The sequence below is a fragment of the Aspergillus ibericus genome (genome assembly GCF_003184845.1).
Source record: "Aspergillus ibericus CBS 121593 unplaced genomic scaffold BO80scaffold_75, whole genome shotgun sequence".
Lineage (NCBI taxonomy): Eukaryota > Fungi > Ascomycota > Eurotiomycetes > Eurotiales > Aspergillaceae > Aspergillus > Aspergillus ibericus.
The window spans coordinates 45655-67800 of record NW_020292173.1 but is presented as its reverse complement, the minus strand read 5'-3'; the positions used below and the strand labels follow the sequence as shown (position 1 = coordinate 67800).

Here is a 22146-nt window from a genome sequence, read left to right as displayed (position 1 = left end):
GGAGAGCCTGCCACAGGTTAGTTGGAAAGAATCTAACGAAGGATTCAACGAGGGAATGAAGTGCAATGACAAAAGGAGTAAAAGAATGACCGTGAATAGGAAAAGAGGCAGGACAGAACAGTCCCAGCAGCGGCAGCAGCAGCAGCAGCAGCAGCAGCAGAGTAGCCGGCGAAGCAGAGCCGAGCGCGCGCAAGACGGCGAACGAATGTGGAGAACACGTGATGTGGAAGCATGGGAAGGGCACGGGCCAGGCAGGCCCGAAGGAGCTTAGCTAAGCCGCCAATAGGCCGGCGCGAAATCTGGGCGGATCCCAGTTGGGAACAAGTCAAGATGGATGATTGACGGATTCCATCACCTTAGCGGCAGCCACTTGGCGCGGCCTGTTTCAGCCGGAACTGGCAGGCTTGTGGGACACCCAGGCCGAGAGGGGAGACCAGCAACAAACAAAGACCGTCAACGACATCCCGACTCGATCATCCGATCAGCAGCAGTACCAGCTGGGGATTGATTGAAGGGCGGGTGGTGGTGGTCAAGCCTGGTCAGTGGCCACAGCCGATCCCGTCTCCCCGGGAGCAAAGTGAAGCACGATCCCGCATCCATGGCCACCCCCGACCAAAGGGGAGGGTAGAGATAGGCCGAAAAATCAAAACCGGGCATAAAATGGACAGCTAACCAGAAATCTCCGCACCTTGAAGTCAATGCAACGTGTCAGGCAGTGAACCCAACGGACACCTGCAAGGAGTCGAAGCTGGGCAGCAAAATCGAACCGCTACGGAAAGCTGCCTGTATTGGAGACGGATCCTTGGTGATCTCGGAAGTAAGAGCCGGAAATGGGGGAGGACCAGCCTGTGGAGGAGAAAACGATGAAAAGAAGAGTGACGGGGATCAAAAGGGACAGGTAGAAGGGAATAGACAAAGCGAAGGGGTTGAGAGAGTGAAAGAGACGGGGAGGTTTGAGGATCTTGAAAGACGGACGGAGGAACGAGAAATGGGGCAGAGACGATGGATCCGAGGCGAGCCAGGCGTTTGGATGGTTTAGTTGGTCAGGGACTCTTCTAGGGGAACTCAAAAATAACTTGACCTGGAGGGAACTAGGCGTGCATGCCTAAGGCCAGACCCTCCTGCCTAGTCAGGATGCACGATATCATGCCTCAGGCAGGACGATGACCCGGTTCTCTCCCGGCGAAGGCTCGGTCTCTGTCACTCCGCTGCCGCTGCCAGTTTCCCGAGCAATGACGGGTGCCTGAGGCAGAGAACCATCGGCCCATGCGATGGCGCGTGTCACCGTCCCCGCCATCGCCCTGCAGAAAAATTGTTTCCAGAAGGAGGGGACATTCAACGACCCGCATTACTGAGCGTCCCATCCATTTCTGCTTATAGATCTTATTATATTGTCATCATTAGACTCAACTCTACCGCTTCTGTTCTTTTCTCTTCTGCTTCTCAACTAAATCTCTTCCTAACTAAATAGTCATGTCTTCCCACGAAGCTGCGGGAAACGCCCCTCCCTCCGCCGTCATGGATGCGGTTCTGGTGGCCTCGGAGCCCGTGCCTGAGGGTACCCAGAAGGTTAGCGGCGTGGACTTCGACCGCTTCCAGGGCCGTGATATCACGGTCGCGGAGATGGTGGACAACATGAAATACATGGGGTTTCAGGGTAGTGCGGTCGCCGAAGCTGCCCGCATCGTGAACGACATGGTTAGAGTCCCAATTCCCATTGAGCCTACACCGCGGCTAATTCGTTTCTTATTTACGCAGCGAGCCTATCGCCATCCAGAATCCGGCGAGAAAACGACCATCTTCCTCGGATATACCTCCAATCTGATCTCGTCCGGCCTCCGAGACACCATCCGCTACCTGGTTCGCAACCGTCATGTCTCCGCCATTGTCACCACGGCGGGCGGAGTGGAGGAGGATCTCATCAAGTGCTTGGCTCCAACCTATATGGGCTCCTTCACCGCTCCCGGTGCTGGGCTTCGGGCCAAAGGATTGAACCGGATCGGCAACCTTATCGTACCGAATAGTAACTACTGTGCTTTTGAGGACTGGTTGATTCCTATTCTGGATAAGATGCTGGAAGAGCAGGAGGCGGCTAAGAAGAAGGCACTGGAGACGGGCGATGAGGAGGACGAGTTGCATTGGACCCCCAGCAAGATCATTGAACGCCTGGGCCGTGAGATCAACCACGAAGACTCCGTGCTGTACTGGGCGGCTCGTAACAATATCCCGATCTTCTGCCCCGCCCTCACCGACGGCTCTCTGGGCGATATGCTCTACTTCCACACTTACCGGTCCTCTCCCCAACGGCTGCGGGTAGATATCGTTGATGACGTGCGTCGCATCAACACCATGGCCGCCCGGGCCGCCCGTGCGGGCATGATTATCCTCGGCGGAGGAATCGTCAAACACCACATTGCCAATGCCTGTCTGATGCGGAACGGAGCCGAGCATGCGGTATACATCAACACGGCGCAGGAATTTGACGGCAGTGATGCGGGGGCCCGACCGGACGAGGCAGTGAGCTGGGGTAAGATCAAGGCCGATGCCAAGGCCGTCAAGGTCTATGCGGAAGCAACCGTGGTCTTCCCCCTCATTGTCGCCGCCTCATTTGCACGAGCCAGTGAGGAGGCCCCCAACGGTGAAGCGTCTCAGAACTGAGAGTCGGCATCACACGTGACATGGAGGAACACTCCTTGCTCATTTCATACCTACGCCTCCATACTCTTCTCCTTCAACAATTGCTCTTTCTGTACCCAACCATTTTCTGCCTGCCGGGAGAGCCTCCTCAACATCGGCGGGTCCAGGCGTGGCAGAGACGCTAGACCCCACGGGAGAAGGGAACCGCGAAAAAATCTAGAAGGGGGCAAACCGGATGGTGAGTTCCGATGAGCACGCAAAAGGTTCAGAGTAAAATCTGCATGGAGGGAGGACCCCTTGGAGACCCGGAACCTCGGGACCAAATGGCATCAACCTCGGGGGGCAAAAGTTTCAAAGACGAGAGCAATGGTCGATGGCAAATCATAGTGCTTCGTTTGACTGGATCGTCGGAGCGTTCCACCGGTCGATCAGGGCGGTCGGCACGGGGCTTTTCAGGCAAGAGGGTTCGCCATCCGAGTCCCTTGCCACCATTCGTACACCCAGTGGGGGAGACAAATTGTCAATCGGGGACGAAGCAGAAGAAGCAGAGGGGCTGCGAAGAGGAACATCGACATGGGCGTTGGAGGAGGGCAGCATGATAAGATTAATAACTAAGCGTCTAGGATAGAGAGAGCCAAATGACAGGTCAGTTCCTGCTTTTTTTGCCTACAGGGATGCGATGCTCCGCGTAGTCGATCAATCACTGGGGGGGCGGGCGGGCGGTCGAATCGCAGGCGGGTATCATATCGATTCCCCACCATTTCCTGGGAGGGTGGCAATCGTGGAAGAATTCCATCGGTGGGTTCGAGGGGGATGAAGAGGAGAGGGGCAGCAGCAGCGATGAAGTGTCCACTGGCCAGTCAGGCAACATGCCAACCAGCGGTGAGGGCCCGTGATTTGGCTCCCGGCTGCGTTGCCGCCTCATCCTCGATCCCCTCGACCCTCGCTGTTTCTTTTGGCGGCCTCGAGTTTTTCCCCCATCGTTTCTTTTCTTTTTTAATTGCCCGTTCACTCCTGACCTTCGATCGACCTTGGCTGGCTCCGGGGTTGACCTCTTTTTCTTCTTTCGTTTCGGATCTTCCTCTCCTCTCTCCTTTTTCCCTTCCCTCCATCTTTCACTGTTGCGTCTCTCCCGCCGACTCCCTCGTCTGATCGTTCGTATACTCCTCCGTCCGTTACTAGTCAGCCGCTGTGCCTTAATTTTTGCCGCTCTGGGCCTAGGCTCCCCCCGGTCGGCCCCCCTGATAAGCTCCTGTTGCCTGTTCTTATCGCCCCATTCTAGACTTTCATTGCTTCGTGGTGTTGTCTGCTCTGTGCTGTCTGCTGGCCAGGATCTGCCTGTGCTGGACTTTCCCCTCCATCCCCCCTCCTCCCCTTGCGTTCGTGGGAGGTCTCCTCGAGCACCAGGTGACATTGCCTCAGCCTTCTCCGCGTTTGCATGTCCCTTTCCTTTTGAGCAGTCGCATCCAGCCTGGCTGCCAAGGCTGCTCGTGTTTCTCGCCTTGACTCAGCTGCTGTTCTACCGTCATTTGATTATCGGCTCTTTTATTCCTTTCTTGTGTCTTGTGGAGTTTGACCTAGTCATCTCTCTCGCTTCGATCGTGCTCTGACACTCAAGCTCATTCTTCACAATGGATCCCACACCCGACGTTGGTGTCACCGTGGAGGAACACCTACCACCGATCATCCTCAGCACTCAAATCTCGTCCACTGAGCCGGTCAGAGAGACCACCGTGACCATCGATGCAGCTTCAGAGGACCTTACAGACCCTCCCACAGACACCATACTATCAAGTGCGCCCTCACAACCCGACTCTCGGGAGGATGTACATCGGGTGGAGGAACAATCCCCGGTGCAAGCCGACCCAGTATCGGCTATCCGTCCGCCGCAGCCCGAACTTGAACACGCTTATTGGGCAGACATCGAGGAGGATTTGTCGGTTCCGGACGATGCAGAAATGAAGGAAATCGAATCCGCAGCCGATGGCGATTACAGTGCTTATGAGTGTAGGTCACCAAAATACGTTGATGGACACGTCAAGACTATGATCGCTGACAGTACTAGATGACTACTGGGAGAAGAATTTCCACCCCGATCTCGATGATCCCGAGTACCGCCCGGTGGAGAAGGCTCGCATGACATGGAAAATCAAGGGAGTTCGAGGCACTCCAGACTCTCCGAACCGGGCTAAGATCATGCGTTCGCCGCCGGCCTACATGGGAGGTTATTGGTGGACCATCAAGTTCTTCCCTCGTGGAAACAACGTCGGGTCACTGAGTATCTACATTGAGTGTTCCCCGACGATGCCCACTCCTGACAAGAACCTGCCCGAGTGCGACTTCAAAGTGCTTCACGGCCCAGCCGACGCACCTCTGGATGTCAACACGCCGGATGTTGACACGACGCTCGCTCAGACCGACGACACGGCGGCTTGGTTGGAGAATTTCAAGGCCCAGTATCGTCCTGCAGCCGACCAGGCCGGATCCTCCTCAAAGTCCTGGCGAGTGTCAGCCCAGATTGGCGTTATTCTATACAATCCAGACGAACCGCGGACTGGGTGGATGCAGTCGTCGTGCCATCAGTTCAACCCACACAACCTGGACTGGGGCTGGACTAACTTCCACGGCCCGTGGGACCAGATCCACCGCCGGCAGCGGGGCCAGCGCCAGGCGCTCCTCCGCAATGACACCCTGGCGTTCGATGCTTATATCCGCATTGTTGACGATCCCACGCGCTCACTTTGGTGGCATGCCAGTGACACCGAGCCGACCTGGGACAGTCTGAGTCTGACAGGCTATCGGCCCTTGGGCGACTCGGTTATCAACCATAGCGCGGAGGTCGCGGGGTTGGCCACTTGGGTGCATCTGGCTCCTTTCTGCAAGATCATCCAAAATGCCAATGTTCTGGAGCACCTCAACGACTGTGATGTCAAGCCTAAGCCTCTTTGCGATGCACTCCAGAAGTTTCTGTGGCAGCTGCGTTCTCGGGGCCAGTCTCTCCAATATGTGGACACTGACATGATCACCTCGACCTTGCGGAATCTGCACGAGTATTCCGGGGATGTGTGTGAGTTCTGGGAACGGCTGCGCCGTACCCTCGAGATTGAACTTGCTGGTACAGACGCGGTAAAGGAACTTGCCAAGCTGTTTGACAGCCCCTCCCTTGACTCGCTTCCACAGGAAGCGCAGGGTCAGGATGTGATTAATACCGTCCCCAAGGATTACAACTCGCGCATCTGCGTGCCCGCTGACCAAGCCAAGACCACCAGCGAAGCGTTCAGCTGGTACTTGGGTGCGAAGCCCGGACGCTGGGTGCTTCCACCCGTCCTCCACTTGGAATTGGGCCGCCAGAAGCTGGACAAGGCAGCTCGCCAATGGCGATTGCTCTATAATCGGGTCGACCTAGACGAGGAGCTGGACTTGACACCATGGCTGCTGGATGGCCAGTGCGGCAAATACGTCCTATACGGTTACATCGTCCACCGTGGTCGGCGCACCTCGGGCAAGTTCTTCAGCATTCTTCGACCTGGAGGTCCCGGGACCAGATGGCTCGCCTTCGATGATGGCAGCGACAATCGTGTGGAATGCCTGACTCGCAAGACAGCTCTGGGACCTCACCTCGGTCTTGACGCTTCGCAAAAGGTGGACCATAAGACTGGTCACGATGTCGCCATTGCTGCGATGTACATCCGCACCGATGTCGTCCAGGAATTCTTGCCTGGCCCCCAAGGGCCATGGGATGCTCCTGAGAGACTTAAGGAGTATTATGAAACAGGAATCTATCCTGTGCAGTCGGAACCCCAGTCCGAAAAGGATGAAATTCAAGTGGAAGTCTACTCGCTGCCCAAGTACGATCAGCTGGGCAGCTTGTTCGATACATATGATCTGATGTCGCAGTCGAAGGCAGAAAATAGTGTCATGTATCTGACTGTGCCTCGATCGTCCAACTATGTTGACCTTCGCAAGAAAATTGCGATGTGGGCATCTGCAAAGTCTGGCGAAAGCGCCTGTGCGGAGCATGTTCGTCTCTGGCAGATTGGTCACACTCGTGACCAGTTTGGTCCTACCCTTGCATTTGCTCGGATTTCAGATTTGACGAGCACCTTGAACTTCCCTCTGAAGACCGCTCGTTTCTGGATGCAGATTGTTTCAGATGGTATGTCTTCTCACCTCTTACTTGCCATTTGGCTCATCGACTGACTGAACAACAGAGAATGCGAAATTTTTCGCCATCGCGGATCCGCCACAGGCGATTGAGATTCAATCGAAGCCTGAAGAGGCTGTTGTCGAGCGCGCTGGCTCGGAATCCTCGGAGGACAGACTCTCCCTCCCCGAAGGTGAGGCCCGCGCAAGCTCATCCGGCACGCTGGGTGGCATTGAGCAGCCGGCATATGGCAACGCAGTCAATGTGTCCCACATCGAAGTAGTTTCTCAGGACACCGTGCCTGCAGAGCTGAGTGGTACCGATGAGCTTGTTCCTGGCAATTCGGAGAACGATGCGGTGATCGCTGCCATCATTGCGGAAGATATCCAGCAGTTGGATACCGACAGAATCTCCGATGAAGTGCCCCCAGCTATCGAGGAGCCCAGCGAGGCACTGGCGCCTCAGACTGAGACTGAATCCAACCCGACTGCGGACGTGCCCGCTCCCTCAGTCGAGTCTGAGATCACTCAGCCCGTTGACCACGTCTACTACTTCATTCAGAAGTTTGATGTCGATGCCCAGGCCCTACGGACAGTGGGATCTTTCTTCTCGAAGAAGGAGGAGAACATCAAAACTGCCGTCAGGAGGCATCTGAAGTTGCCGCCGATGAAGGACTTCCAGATTTGGCAGCGTGTGGATGGCACCACTGTGACAACAATGTCATCTGGCGAAACATTCGAGGTCTATGTCCCCGATGGCACATGCTTCATCGTCGGTGACAAGTTGACCAAGGACAGGTAGGCATCTTCCCCAACCATAAAACATTAACTGGTGCTAACTTTCTTTCAGACGCTCTCAGCTTAACGTGGCCGGTCTCTTCGGCAACCCCGATCAAATGGTCCGCTACCTGTGGGCTGAATCACGTAGCCACCCCACCCGTGCTTTCACAGGTTCTAAGACCATCGACGCGACCTTCACCAATGATTACTATAGCGGCGAGTTCAAGAAGGGCTACTTCCACGGCAAGGGCAAACACATCTCCGACCTCGCCGCTACCTATGTGGGCGACTTTGTCCTCGGCAAGCGGCACGGAAACGGGTTCATGGAGTACCCGACCGGAGACACGTACGACGGCGACTGGTTTGAGGGTATTTGTCACGGACAGGGTACCTACGTCGAGCGCAAGACCGGCAACAAATATGTCGGTGGTTACAAGGATGGCAAGCGCCACGGTAAAGGCATCAGCTACTGGGAAGTGGCCGACGAAGAAATGGATCTGTGTCAGATCTGCTACGGCGAGGAACAAGACGCCCTGTTCTATGATTGCGGTCACGTTTGCGCATGCGTTACCTGCGCCCGACAGGTCGACCTGTGCCCGATCTGCCGCAAGAGCATTGTCAGTGTGGTGAAGATCTACCGGACATAGAGCATAGAGCACAAGTGCTACGCTGATACTTCAGTGCATCGCACGGTGCATCAGGGGGTTCCCTTGAGCCCCTTCATTTGATTTAAGTAATCTTGCATCGGAGAATATATCATACCCAGGATGTTTTAAAGACGGAGTTTTGGTTTGATTTGGTTATCAGATTCAATGTTGTCAGATTTGGAGTTCTAGATGTATTGTTGATGTTTTATTTATCTACTTCTTTTCTATTACCTTGCTGCAATCAGAATATAGTACTACAGCTGAAATAGAAGCATACAAGACACAATTCACTATAGCTCATAGTGACAAACATCCCATACAAAACCCCTACAACCGCAACAAATCCCATCCGAACGTTTTTGTCCCCATAAAAACCGAGACAAAATACTCCCGAGGTACTACAGGTAAATAGTCCCTCAGCGGAATCACAAGAAGCACGATATAAATTGGACAGCCGACTAATCTCACATAAATGCTAAATCTATCAATCAATGATTCGACTGAGCTATCTGTACGAAGAATTACTTACAAGGAAATCATAGTATATTTGCCTGATAGAAAAGGCGCCGTCAATATCGAGGCCTCACGTATGATATGCTTTGGAATAGATTTCTACATAAACAAGCTACGCACGCACACATTGGCTAGGAAAAGAATTGGAATCATCGAAAGAAAATAATGGTATCTATTGACTCAACCAGCCCAGTAACTAGAAGCTATCTATGTACCACCATCATATAGGAAGAAAAAGATTCAGATGCGCATGCGCCGCCCATACATAACCAGACACGACAAAGAAAAACAAGACAAGATAAGCGAGATGAAGATGCTTTTGGTCAACCACAACGTAGAATACAAGAATGAAGAAGAAGATGAGGAAGATGAAGGATCATAGACGAAGACAAGCCGGATTAGGTGGGTATGTATTCATTTATTTCTTGCCTGCTTTCTTGGCCTTCGTAGCGGGCTTCTTCTCCGTGGTGGTGGAAGGGGATTCTTGTGTGGCGGCGGGTTGTTGTTGCTTCTTCGTGACTTTCTTGGCGGGTTTGTTGTCGGTGGTGGTGGTCTCCTTGACCTTCTTTTCGATGGCCGGGGCGGGCTCGTCCTTCTTCTGCTCCTTGGTGGGGGCTTCCTTCTTTTCCTTCTTGTCGGCGGGCTTGGGGGAGGCTTCCGTGGCGGGGGTTTCGGTGGTCTCCTTCTTGGATTTCGAGGGCTTGTTGAGGACAGCCTTGGGGTTCAGACCCTTGCGACGGAGGCGGTTGCGCTCTGCGCGGGCGATGCGTTCGGCGTCTGCTGGGTCCTCCTCGAAGGGTCCGAAGCTGCCGCCTTCGGTCTCAACGACCATGCCGTCCTCGTCGGCGATGGGGGTCTTGTCGATGATCTCGTCGTCGGTGGAGGTCACGGAGGGGGTCTTGGAGGGCTTAGCCTCGCCGGTGGAAGGGGCAGCCGCGGCATCGCCGGCCTTGGTGGCAGGGGAGGGGCCGGTCTTCTTGAACTTGGAGACGAAGAAACCGTCGACGTTCTCGCGGTGGGGGAAGTAACGTCTCGTCAGGGTCATCTTGGCATCGAAGTGCTTGCCCATGTAGCTCGTCATACCGGGGCTACCGAAGTCGCCGAGACCGGTGTCGACCAGCTTGACGTTGGGGCGCTTGCGCAGGACGTACTGAACGACGGCCTCGTTCTCTTCCACGGTGACACTACAGGTCGAGTAGACGACGTAACCGCCAGTTTTGGAGTTGTGGTCAACCGAGTCGATGGCGGCGAGGAGAAGCTGGCGCTGCATGTGGGGGATAGCGAGGAAGTCACGCTCGTTCTTGGAAGTCTTAACACTGGGGTCCTTGGAAATGACACCAGTACCGGTGCAAGGAGCGTCAAGAAGAACACGGTCGAAACCACCCATGGCCCTGGGGAAGGCGGTACGGGCATCCATGTGGGTCACAATGGTGTTCTTGCATCCCAGACGGTGAATGTTACCAATCAGACCCTTGGCACGGGGCTTGCTGGCATCGTTGGCGATGACACAGCCAGTGTTGCGCATGAGGGCGGAGATGTAGGTGGTCTTACCACCGGGGGCGGAGGCCATATCGAGAACGCGCTCGTTGGGCTGCGGGGCGAGTGCCATGACGGGAAGGAAGGAAGAGGCAGCTTGGAGAATGTAGTGACCAGCCAGATATTCGGGAGTAGCACCAAGGGGCACAGCGGATTCGAAGACCTGGAGACCGACCTTAGACCACTTGCCGACGGGCTCGAGCACCACACCACGGTTGATCAGGGCCTGGGCGAGAGAACGACGGTTGGTGCGCAGGGTGTTGGTACGGATGACGACGGGACGGGGGGTTTCGTTGGCCTCGAAGAAGGCGAAGGCTTCCATGGGAGTGAAAAGGTTGAAAAGCTTCTCCGCGAGGAAGGGGGTGTAGCCGTAGTATGTGCAGATGTCGCCGAGAAGGAGCTCGGTGTAATCGGTACGAGACTTGCCGGGCTGGCCGAGGGTCTTCAGATCGCCCAGGATGCGAATGGTGTCGGTAATTCTCGTGCGGAGCAGCTGGAGGTCAGGCGCCAGACCGGGCTGGACATCATCGCCGAAGACATCGGGACGGTCGCCAGCGATGTTAGTCTGCATAGCCGATTCCTGCAATTCTCGCTCGGCCTCTTCTTCCTCCTCCTGTCTGGCGAGATCCAACTTCCGCGACAAACCCTCGATGTTGGCTGCTGTGAGCTTCTCTTCTGCGTCGGAAAGGTCTTCGTCGGAGAACATGGTTTCGCGAGGGTGGTCGTCTTCGTCCGAATCCATGATCGAGTCGTCGTCGTCCTCCTCCTCCTGGCTGTCCATCGAGCCATCACTGACACCATCCAGATCCTCAAACTCATCAAGCATCGACTCGTCCAACTCCTCGAGTTCTTCCTCCTCATCGTCCGAATCCATGAACTGGGGCTTCTTCTCGACGGGCTTGGCCTTAGCTTTGCCCTCAGCCTTGGTCGCCTTGGTCGTCTTGGTCTCCTTAGCGTTAGCAGCACCATTGGCCTTCTTCTTCAGCACGGGCTTCGCGACCTCCTCCTCGTCGGCATCAGCTCTTCTCCGCTTCTTGCCCGCCTCGGCCTTCGACTCGGCCTCACCAGCCTTGCGTTTCTTGAGCATGGTGATTTTGGACTCATCGAGCGGGGCCGGGGGGCCCTGCTTCTTCATACGACGACCACGACCCATTGTGAACTGTGAATGTGATGCGGGATAAAAGTTGGTTGTTCTTCCGCGCAACTGAAGCGGAGAATCTCAACTTTTTCTTCGCTTCTTTTTTTTCTGCGGGCGGTCGACACCGGCAAATCGATCCCGCAAAGGCGGTGTGTATGCTTCATGCTGCCTGAGGCAGAAACTGAAGTCACCGGCGGCTTCAGGACCTCCCGATTGGGTAATGCGAATGGCCGCAATCCACGATTACAACACCTCAACGTCCCCGCCATCACCACATACAGACCCCTTTCCTCACCACACTCGACCGGCATACTCTACCGAAGAATACCGTCACCATGTCGGAAGTCTCCTTCGTCAAAACCTTCCTCTCAGCGCTGGACTCCCGCCCCATCAAGCTCCGCGCCGACTATGTCCTTGACGAAGAGCAAGTCGGACCACGAGTCCCTGTACGTCCTGTCCACCCTCTCCCAAACACCCTCCCAATTCTTATCCCCCTCTCCATATCAAACCCAACTAACCCAATCCCAAACAATCCAGTACCTCCTCCCTCGCCTCCAAGCCCCTCACCCGGAGATGCCCAAAAAAGTAACCCCCACCCTGGCGCCCGGCTCCTCGAGATCCATAACCGTGCATCTGAAATCGGCCCGGAACCCCGTTCTCGAATTCTCCCTCCCCAACGCCCCCATCTCCACAACCTCCGTCCAGGACCTCAAAGACGCAGTCCGGGACCGTGTCGCCGACGCACAAGACAACAAGATCTCCCTGGACAAGATCAAGATCCTGTATAAGCGGAAGCCGGTGACGGGGAAGACGATCGCGGAGGTATTGGCTGATGAGCCGGGGATGTTGGCGGGGGGGAAGGAGGTGGAGTTTGGGGTGATGATTATGGGGGGTGCGAAGGTTGTTGTTGATGATGATGCTGTGGGGGGGCAGGAGAAGGAGGAGGGGGGTGTTTCTTCTACGCCTAAGCCGGCGGTTGGACCGAGTGGGGAGGAAGTGTTGCAGACGGAGGCGTTTTGGGATGATTTGCAGGGGTTCTTGGAGCAGAGGGTGAAGGATACGGAGGAGGCGAGGAAGTTGAGGGAGTTGTTTAATGGGGCTTGGGTGGCGAGGAGGTGATGGGTTGTCTGTCTGTCTTTCTTTTTTGTTCTTTTAGTTAAATAATATCTTGGTATTGGTATCGGGTGTGAGTGGGGGTTGGTGTGTAAGTATGTGTGTATGTCTGTATGTGATACCTTCTATTGAATACTTTGGGATTGAGCTGTGTCTTTGGGTCGACGGTTGTATATGGGAGAGCGCATGCATGTCAAGTAGTAGAGGAAAAGGAAGAATATTTTCAGGCTAGAATACTACCTACAGCCCGGCTATTTAATGCGTCTATCATTCACATTGATGCCCTTTTCCATTCACTCATCAACAGGGGCTAGCAAATTGAAATTGGGGCAGAAATCAGACAATGTACAGGCTGGTTCGAGGCTCTAACAGACGGGGAAGGAAAATCATCATACAACATTCGTGCATAGGATCCCGGGTGCGCTGAAAACATCATGAGGGCCGAGGATATTCAAGACATCCAATATGGTTGGCCCATGGTCTGCAAAGTCTTATTCATGAGAACACACCAAGAAAGTCACAGGTATCAAAATGGTCGTGTTGAGAAGACATCTTCCAGACGATGGCAGGCAAACACTTGAACATCATGGGGGAGTATAAAAGCACACATTATATCCTCTCGCCGGTACCACATGGGGTATGTGTATCATGAGAGCGGAGGGAAATAGGAAACAGAATAGGTATGGATAAACAAAAGCTCGTGCCATCCGGATAGGATAGCCGAGCGAAACAGCTGATTGTCAATAGAAAGGGTAAAAGTAGAAGGAACTATAACCACAGGAGTAGAAAGGAACATATGCCAGGTAGATTGACACCGGTGCAAATGCTCGAGAGTCGGCCAATCGCTCATCCATCTCATGCGTTCAAAGAACATGCCGTAAGCAAAGAAAGAATCAGCTGCAAGAGAAGAAATCATACATCAACACAAGGGCCTCGCTATCTCGAGAACACCTTGACTACACCGTCGCCACCCCCACTGATAACCCAGCGGCCGTCACGGCTCCAGACGGCGGCACACACTCCCTCACCACGCATCAGCCGGTGACTCGTGATTTCTTGAGTGCAGCTCCGCTTCTCGAGGTTCCAGAACCGCAAGCTGGCATCATGACCCGCAGAGACTAGCTCACGTCCATCAGGGGAGAGCGAAAGCGAGGCAATCGCCGAAGGATGGGCCAACATGGTATATGTGCATTGGCCTAAATCTAAGGTCAGTAGACGCGCAGGAAACAGGAGGCTTTCGGGAACATACCACTGTTGGCATCGAAAAAGCGAATATAACGGTCTTCATATCCGCTGATAATCACGCCTTCAACACCACTGGAGCCAGTCGCGCCGTGGACGACTTCTTCCTCGCCCATTGTCCGACTAGGGTCAAGTCCGGCGGACCCATCGAATCCAACTGTAGTAGCGACCACCGAGTTCACACCAGTTGAAGGTGTGCCGTCATACGTCTCCAGACTCGCCATACCTACAATTTCTTCGCCGGTCCTTGTATCATACACGAGAATTGAAGCGTCTGTGTAGGACACGACAAAGTTGATGCCTGCAAGCGACAACGGGCTGATGCAAGTCGGGGAAGGTGACTCAGTCCGAACGATTTGACGAACCATTGTGTAGTGGAACGGCGTTGTAGTTGCCGTGCTGGGTTGCGGTGATGACGGGAAGTTAGAGCCAGAGGAGATCGAATTGGCTCGCCGGCTTCCCCCAGCGCGTCTAGAGCCTGCTTGGGGCGAAGAAAGCTGCGGGGGAGCGCTGACAGCCCATATGATTATGCGACCGTCCGCACCACCAGATGCGAGTAGGATACGGTCAGGCCCTCCGTAATGGTTGCAGGAATCGCCAAACACAGAGCCCGCAGTGCCCGGGAGAACGCAAAGACCCCAGACAGCGTCCGTGTGGCCATCAAGAGTCGCCTTAGGATCAACCCTTCCGCGTTCCCACACACGCACACTGGCGTCTTGTCCACCGGAGAAGACCCAACCATCACCTAATGCACGTCCTCCGTTAGAGAAGTTTTGCGAGGGAGAGCACGCAGCAAGCGCAGTCACAGCTCCCACATGTCCACGGTGGGTGAAATAGCTGGTGATGTCTAGGTCGCTGCTCGAGCTCGCGCCAAATGTGCCGTAGGTTGCGGGTATAATCCACCGTTTGATCGTTCCGTCGTCACTGCATGTACAGATCTCGGGCTCAGAAGGACTTCCACCACCAGTAAATATCACCGAGCGAACGACATCCAGATGACCGCGGAGGGCGAACCGGACCTTGAACGTAGGTTCTGGTTTAGGACCCGCTGCAAGATCAACGGCACCGTCGCTCTTCCTCCTAGTACCAGAACTCTTCCTTCTATGAGAAAGTGACCCGGACCGTTGCGGAGACTTCGACCCGACAAAATTAGCGTTCGGAAAAGCGTCAACATCAGGCCGATGCGGCGGCACCTGTTCCGTCGGTGGTGCTTGGTCGGTCGGCTCATCGAAGTTCCAGCCATCCGTATCCTCCGCATTCTCTTCTGTCTGCTGTCTTGTGGGGTTCTGTCCCGCTGCTTGCGTACCATACCCATCATATGCCTGCTCCCCCTGGGCAGCGCGCTCATCCATCAAAGAATTGTTAAGGCCTTGCTTCCGATTGTCAATAGCGGTGAGCGGGGTCTGTTGTGGCTCAAGGGGCCGTCTTTCCATCGCTTCTCTAGTAGCGGGTGGGAAGCCAAACTGGCTTTGCGCGCGGGACAAGGCCGCGGTATCTGAGTAGTGTGTGATCACGGGTTGGTGGTTCTGCAGCGCCACCTCTCGGGCCATTACATCGTTCGCTTGTTGCTGTTGGTGATGTTGCTGCTGTTTCTGACGCTGTTGCTGAATGTACGCCTCCTCCAAGGTCTGCTGTGACAGCTGCTGGTTGCCGTAGATATGGTTTTGGAGATCCTGCTCACTGAGCTCCGGAGGCGGGTGTGACGAAGGAATAACATGGAACGCAACCTCCTGAGAGCACTTTGACAGATACAGTCGCGACTTCTCTCGCTCGGTCTCTTGCCGGAACTCGTGTTCATTCTCAAGGTTCACGTCGGCGTCATTTGGGCCCGTATGAGACTTGGGACGTTGAGCTGGATTCTGATCAGTACACAGATGCAGCAACACTAATTAGCCAGAATCTTACCTTTCAAGGCGTTAATGCTCTCCCGGGCAATCTCCTTGGGATCTCTCGCGTCCTCAATCTTCTCGTTGTTGCTGAGCTTCTTGACCTTCTCTCGCTCCTTCTTCAAGGCCGCCTCAAGCAGCCTCACGTGCTTTCCCAGTGATTCGTGTAGTCGTTTACTCGTGCGAACATCTCCCTCCAGCTTTCCAATGCGAGACTTCATCTCCGCGCGTTCGATTTCCCACGCATTGCGGTCTCGCTCGTGCCGGTGCCACTCCGTCTGCAGAAAGCGCATCACCCCTACAACCCCAAAATACAATTAGCCTCGACATATATCGTAATTCCATGTCCCACACAACCCACCTTGCAGAGTATATTCCGTCCCCTGGGGGTGCCCGCCGTTGGAAGACCCGTCGCCCCCGGGTCCGACATACCCTCCGCCCCCAGCCATGGCCGAGGGAGACTGCCAAGCCATGCAAAATCGACAATCGAGGGGGGGAGAATCGTAGAAGTCGTAGCGACTGAGCTGTGTAGCTCACAGCGTCGCCGACAGGAGGGTCGGGGGGGGGGGGTTCAAATCCGAACAACAGTGGGTGACCTGGTGATCGCAGCCGAGGAGTTGTTGTCGTGGTGTAAGCCAACAGGTCAGGGACGGGCGACAACGGCAGGAAGCGAAGTTCCAGGCCGTGTCAACTCCGAGAAGAAGGAAAACAAACAATGGAATATTCCAAAAGGCGGCAAGGACCCGTTCAGCGGCAGGGAAAGGAGACGGTCAGCGATGCGAGCTTGAGCCAAGACGATCGGACTGGTGCGCGTTCTCCTCGCTGAGGTCGGGGAAAGCCACCACCACCGCTGAGCTTTCGTTGGCTCCTTAGGCGCCCACGCGGCCGTAACCGCTTTTAGCGCTGGAGACCTGGCCTTTCCAGCCCCATGAAGATGTGGTCTGCGACCTGGGCGCGGGCTCAATTCACTCCAGGCCGGTATTCACTTGGGGGGTTGTACAAAAACTATCTGGTTTACGTGGTGGGAGCTTCAATTGCATGGCCCAGGTGTCGCAGACCCTGGCGACCTCCACCCAGCCGCTGGACGCTTCAGCTCCTGCGATAGACAGATCCGACTACAACAAACCTAAGGCACTAAACCCCAGCCCAGCCGCCAATCAGCGTAATAGCGGGCCTCGATTGCGGTTTAGCCTGGCAGGCCATGTAAGCACAACGTGTCGCTATTTTTATGGTTTTTGGGTTCACCAGCCATTGGGGTGGAATGCGGCCAGGGTGGCACCGCGCTGTCAATGAGCTTGGAACTTAGGAACAATGTTCAGCCCACATACCGGAACTCTCCTCTCCGGTTCTCTTCACAATTTACACAGTCTGCAGAGGGCAATCATGCATTCTCTTTTTTTACTTCCCTTGCATTCGTGATCTTTCAAAATATCCCCCCAACGCTCTATTCTAATTTTCTTAATGCTCCTTGCGCTCGCGATTCCTTCAGGACCTGTCACGTGGAGATAAGGATCCTGGATCAATCGGCTAAAGGGATAAAGGATCCGCGTTGCTTTGTTTCGAGTCACCCCGGGCCAATCTACAGTATCGCTCAATGGATGTCAACCTCTTTATACCAGACCTTACTATATTTGTAATAAATTTGGGCCTATGAGAATGCTGACAACTCATCACACAATTCATCATCATCCCTCTCCTGCCCATATAGCACTTCGCAGACTCCGCCTACTGGCACATCAAGCACAGCATCTGTCCCTTCACTCCATATCTCCTTCCAATTCACCTTTCGGTTTTGCGGGCCCATGATTTGATACGATGTCGCACCAGGCCTCATCTTTGCGGCTCCACCAGGTCGTCGCCGGCCCTTGCCATCAATGACTGCTACATTGGCCACCTCGTCCACAATATTCTCCATGCTTTTCATCGGCAGAGTTAGGTACCCCGTGTTATATGACGCCAGGGCAACGTATATGTAGATGATCGACATCACCAGCCACGAGGGAAACGCTAGCGACCACCAGCGGTTCGGGTAATAGTATATTCCGAGCTGGTGTAGGAAGGGGGACGGAAGGTAGGACCAGAGTATATAGATCACTAGTATCAAAAGTGTTAGTTTCACTCCAGAGCCACCGCACCCACTGATAGCAACTTACAAAAGGCTAAAGAAGACGCAAGGTATAGAACGAATCCGTAGTATTCATATGTCGGCACTTTGGGGCTCGCTCGCGGAACAGTCGTCGCACGTCGGGCTGACTTTGCGACAGCTGCCTCCGTATCGTTTGGTGTTTCAACATCGGAACTGTCAGGAGTGGTGGGTCGGGAAGTAGTCGTAGAGAAGGGGGGTCGAAGAAGGGATGTCAACGAGGGGGATGGGGGAAGCGGGGTAGGTGGTCGGTTGTAGAAGGGTGGAGCAAAGGCATTGGGTCCATGAAGTGAGCTAGAAGACTGTCGAAATGGGTGATGCATAGAAAGACCGTCCTCTGGCGACTGCTCGTCCGAGTCAGTGGATGCATCCGAAAAGGCCTGGTCCTCAAGGGAATATTGTGATTGAAAGTCAACATCATCTTCCGCCTCAATATCCGCATGAGAAGGCGAGGTTGGTTCCGGGTCATCCTCTTCGACGTAATCGTTGGTTTGCAGGCTTTGGGTTGTTGTCGCAAGGTCATCGGGGAGCGGCGGGAATGGTTGTTTAGGTTCGAATGAGGATAATACTGGTGGTGACTCCGAGTCATTCGACAAATATCCAGGATGTTCCTCTTCGTCATTACCGAGGCGAGACATCTTCCCGGATGATGGACCGCGACCAGAGACTGGTCATGCGCATAAAATTAGAAGTAGTCGCGCAACTGGATGTCGGCGATACTCCGCGCGGTATATACTGCCGCTATTCACCGCTCATGGTTCTTGCAAGAGATGTGTCACATCGTGAAATTAATCGAAACTAGCATTGATCTGTATGAAGAGAGTGTATGTGGCAATCAGACTAGCTAATATAATATATAACTGTTCAGTTTCCAAGAAACAGCATATCCCATCGCCACATTGGACGGTTCCGTTTGCAAGTTGGTTTCTGAGACTTGGCAAAATATATACTCCGTAATGGGCTACCAAAAGGGTTGGTAAGATTAGTGTATAGAAGTCTCAGCTTTGATTCTAGTAGTATCCCGATCAACGATCTATAGCCCAATATTTGAGACAAATTCAATGAGTACTAGGCAGATTCTGGCAATAGTTAGCTAGATATTTTGCTAGCATGACTTATACCGGGTATCATGCCATACTGTAGGCTATATTCATGAGTTTTACGATCAATGCCATTCTTTTCTATTCTGTCCCGAATTTAGTGCCCCCAGTATGGGAAGACTATATGTTGCACCCTGTTTCTGGAATCTATATTGTGCGGAGTTCCTTGCAGCTAAGCTAACGATGATAAGGCTTCTGGAATGGAGTTCAAGATACTTCTACTAACATGAACCAAACACCTTTTCTAGAACACTGGACAGAGTTGTTCTCCCGCCCCTCGGCAATCAGTTTCTCGGTTGGCTTCGGGTGCTTGACCCTGCTACACTACCGATTTCACTCGGACTACTATACAGTGTATGCCGTTGTTGAGTACAGTCAGCAGCTCACAGTAAGCAAGTGTGTGGGTCTCTTAAGAGAGACCTATTACTACATAATAGCAACGGACAGAGTCCAGATCAGCTTATTTCGGACCCAGCCTTGCGGCTTCCTTCACATGACAAAACATGCTCCAGTCCAGCCTGGCTTGATGGAATGCGAAATCCTGCTTTTCCTTTACTACCGCTAACAAATTTCGACAGTATGTTCTTCACCATAGGCAAGGCGTGACTTAGACCCTGGTCCCTACGGCGTATGACTGTGGTGATTGTCGGCTGACCGGCTCAGCCTTGTTACCACCACCCGGTCTAGTTCGTATCTATCAGTGAATAGACCCGCTTCACCAACAGGAGGTATCCGTTGTGATTGGGTGTCTTTACTCATACTAAATGCTTGCACTGAAATGTTCGGCCCCGCCTTGGGATCATTGACGTGTCCCTCATGTGGTATCGGCCCAGATGAGACTGGCCAGGCGGTTTAATTATCCATCGCTGCCCATAGTATATTTCAAGTCACCTCCTTGCGAGCTACGTGACGTGGAAAAGGCACAGAGCATCAGCCATGATGGGCATTTTGAGTAAGGCAACGTTCAACCTGCTCTACCGAGATCAGAGGAAGAAAATCGCTCGGTTTCATCGCAATACCACACCTGGTTAGTCAGTCAATAGCTGGTGGCATCGAAGGATAAACAGTGAACCTGAACAAAAGCATTCTAGACTCTGTTCTTTCAGACCTGCACACCTGCCTCGTTCGGGAAGCAATCACCCCCATCACACCGCAAGCCGTCTTCTACGCGTCTAGCATCCAGGACTCGCCCCAGGAGCAGCCTTGTAAGTGATCCTTACCTACATGAGAGCTCAAGACACCAGTGAGCAATTTAGCTAGCCCATACCAGGAGAGACTGATAACATCCTGCATACTGTTCCAGATTGGACGAAAAAGAGTTTCAAAAATCATCTTGCCAGAACCCATCCGGACACGGACATCCCAGATGTAGCTATTAATGTCCTGTGGTCTTGCTTCTACTTCTACGCGTATTACCCGTTTCCGCTCCCCGGGGCGGCCGACAAAAAGCTGGAGCTGCCAGCCTTTGAGCGTGGATTGATCCTGCTGTCTCTCCAAGGCACGAGACTCCTCGGAGTCCTAGATTGTGAGTTAGGTCGCTCCTGGGGGCGGTACAAGGAGCTATGTAACTGCAGATTCAGGGTTAATCGGATTTTCCGAAGCATCAGCCCGGTCAATCGTCAGTCAAGTTCAGATCCACAAGTCGCTGGTTTTGAGTCCTGCATCACCGACGATGTGATAGATGCTATATTTCCAATATTCCCTTTCCACCCACTGCTGTGCCCATCCCTTGAACAGCTAAAGCCGCTGAGCGAACGTTTAGTCCAAGGGAGAACAGACCAATATCAGACGAAGGTCAACGACTTGGCTGCTTTACTCTGCCTGGTAATGAGGCTAGAAGTCCATAAAGTGACCTGGGGCCGAGACTTTCATTATGCCTCCTTCGAGGAATCTAGTCCGGAGAAGGAAGAGTTGGCTGATATTCTAGCCCGGTCATTCTGCCGTGGTTTGGACGAGTACCTGCCCCCCGACTTAGTAGTCCGGGGTTTGGATATCTTGGTAAGAATGGATCTATTTGTTGTCGTTCATCCTCTCAGCTGTGAGTCTAACAAGATTGCTGGTACCAGCCAAATCTCGAGCAATCGTTTCATCAGCTGTGGGCAACCATCTTTCAACCTTGCACGTCCACAGGGATCCCAAACCTGGAAACTGTAACCTCCCCCGACACCACAATGGACGGAATTCTTCGCTCAGTATCGTTATTTATTCCTCCTTTTGAGGCCCATAAAAGAGATGAAACAGCACGCAAGGTCAAGATGATCACTTTTCAAAAGTACTATGACACAACATTTCAGGGCTCGACAGACAGCCTTGATTTAGGTCATATACTCTCGCCAATTTCTCACGACAACCCGAACCGTCAGTCGCACCTTGTTCTTTTCCTGGGACATCAAGCCCAGGACTCGACAAGGGTAGTTGTGGGGGCATTCTTCCCCAGCTGTCCGCCGACCCCTGCTGCGAAAGAGGAAAAGGAGCCGGAAAAACCAGGCAACTCGAGAATCGCACTTCCACGGCTTCTATTCCAGCTTCAGCCAAGCTTCAGTCTGTTTCGATGGAACGGAGAGGACGACATGTCTTCCTCTCAAGCATACAACAGTGCCACATGGCATACCGATCACCCCGATTGCATAGGGGATTCCAAACGATCGAGGGTGGGAGTGAAGATTGACCCCGTCACAAGACAGGCTACCTTTCTGCGAGGCACAGCGACTGCCGCCAATCGAATGTCAGGCGGGTATGAAGAGGTAACCAGGAAGTATCCCGGGACTGAGAGCATTGATGGGGATCAGCAAGAGCCAAAAACAGACTTCACAGTGACCCGTATTGCCACATTTAATGTGGAAGGTGGACCAGATTACAATATCGAAAAGCCTTGGTGATTCGGGCAAGATTATATAACGATTCTCAAAGAACAGATATAGTAGTGTTTTACATCGTTTTTTCCATCTGTATTGGTCTCAAAGCAGTTGATGCTAGTATTTCTCAATGGCATCAATGCCACTCCACCATTCAGGGGCCTCGCGCGCGATAAGCAGTGATCCGGTCTTCAAGACTTGCGACGCATACGGAAGATATAAGACTAGAGGTACGCTTCTGAAGCGAGGTACAAGAGGATTCCGCGAATTTATATCGATAAAAATTTGGTCTTTTACCCTGAACCAACCAAGAATCGTCGAATGAGTTTCAGACACTCGTTGACCAGGACCCCGCAGGGCTTATCTTATCGGCCAGCCGGTCAGCGACCAGATCAGTCGGGGGCATCCAGGGT

General features: G+C 53.6%; 9 protein-coding genes across 9 annotated transcripts; 4 read left to right on the top strand and 5 right to left on the bottom strand.

The window, feature by feature from the left end:
- Nucleotides 1-1473: 1473 nt before the first annotated feature.
- On the top strand, nt 1474-2658 carry BO80DRAFT_459801 (deoxyhypusine synthase; the record flags this gene model as incomplete). The annotated part of the gene is made up of 2 exons (XM_025722361.1): nt 1474-1698; nt 1759-2658. The coding sequence occupies 2 exons, from the start codon at nt 1474-1476 to the stop codon at nt 2656-2658; spliced, it is 1125 nt and encodes a 374-aa protein (XP_025569759.1).
- A 629-nt stretch (nt 2659-3287) lies between these two features.
- Nucleotides 3288-4160, bottom strand: BO80DRAFT_263716 (uncharacterized protein). The gene has a single exon (XM_025714768.1). The coding sequence runs from the start codon at nt 4049-4051 to the stop codon at nt 3338-3340; it is 714 nt and encodes a 237-aa protein (XP_025569758.1). The 5' UTR covers nt 4052-4160; the 3' UTR covers nt 3288-3337.
- On the top strand, nt 4161-8314 carry BO80DRAFT_263717 (putative MATH and UCH domain protein). The gene is made up of 4 exons (XM_025714769.1): nt 4161-4644; nt 4703-6793; nt 6849-7578; nt 7631-8314. The coding sequence occupies exons 1-4, from the start codon at nt 4269-4271 to the stop codon at nt 8205-8207; spliced, it is 3774 nt and encodes a 1257-aa protein (XP_025569757.1). The 5' UTR covers nt 4161-4268; the 3' UTR covers nt 8208-8314.
- Nucleotides 8315-8887: 573 nt separating this feature from the next.
- On the bottom strand, nt 8888-11455 carry BO80DRAFT_429897 (rRNA (cytosine-C5-)-methyltransferase NOP2). Its single transcript, XM_025720581.1, has one exon. The coding sequence runs from the start codon at nt 11407-11409 to the stop codon at nt 9139-9141; it is 2271 nt and encodes a 756-aa protein (XP_025569756.1). The 5' UTR covers nt 11410-11455; the 3' UTR covers nt 8888-9138.
- A 274-nt stretch (nt 11456-11729) lies between these two features.
- BO80DRAFT_393999 (uncharacterized protein) lies at nt 11730-12763 on the top strand (the record flags this gene model as incomplete). Its single annotated transcript, XM_025717275.1, has 2 exons — nt 11730-11840; nt 11932-12763. The coding sequence occupies 2 exons, from the start codon at nt 11730-11732 to the stop codon at nt 12511-12513; spliced, it is 693 nt and encodes a 230-aa protein (XP_025569755.1). The 3' UTR covers nt 12514-12763.
- A 70-nt stretch (nt 12764-12833) lies between these two features.
- Nucleotides 12834-13703, bottom strand: BO80DRAFT_263687 (uncharacterized protein). The gene has a single exon (XM_025714767.1). The coding sequence runs from the start codon at nt 13421-13423 to the stop codon at nt 13154-13156; it is 270 nt and encodes an 89-aa protein (XP_025569754.1). The 5' UTR covers nt 13424-13703; the 3' UTR covers nt 12834-13153.
- On the bottom strand, nt 13444-16108 carry BO80DRAFT_459797 (cell differentiation and development protein Fsr1; the record flags this gene model as incomplete). The annotated part of the gene is made up of 4 exons (XM_025722360.1): nt 13444-13703; nt 13757-15601; nt 15655-15933; nt 15997-16108. 4 exons carry the CDS (start codon nt 16106-16108, stop codon nt 13444-13446), a joined length of 2496 nt encoding a protein of 831 aa, XP_025569753.1.
- A 1144-nt stretch (nt 16109-17252) lies between these two features.
- Nucleotides 17253-18450, bottom strand: BO80DRAFT_506161 (uncharacterized protein). The gene is made up of 2 exons (XM_025724534.1): nt 17789-18450; nt 17253-17729 (listed from the first exon to the last, which is right to left on the bottom strand). Exons 1-2 carry the CDS (start codon nt 18414-18416, stop codon nt 17284-17286), a joined length of 1074 nt encoding a protein of 357 aa, XP_025569752.1. The 5' UTR covers nt 18417-18450; the 3' UTR covers nt 17253-17283.
- Nucleotides 18451-19704: 1254 nt separating this feature from the next.
- BO80DRAFT_393989 (uncharacterized protein) lies at nt 19705-21772 on the top strand. Its single transcript, XM_025717274.1, has 4 exons — nt 19705-19905; nt 19970-20083; nt 20182-20876; nt 20945-21772. The coding sequence occupies exons 1-4, from the start codon at nt 19815-19817 to the stop codon at nt 21755-21757; spliced, it is 1713 nt and encodes a 570-aa protein (XP_025569751.1). The 5' UTR covers nt 19705-19814; the 3' UTR covers nt 21758-21772.
- Nucleotides 21773-22146: the final 374 nt, after the last annotated feature.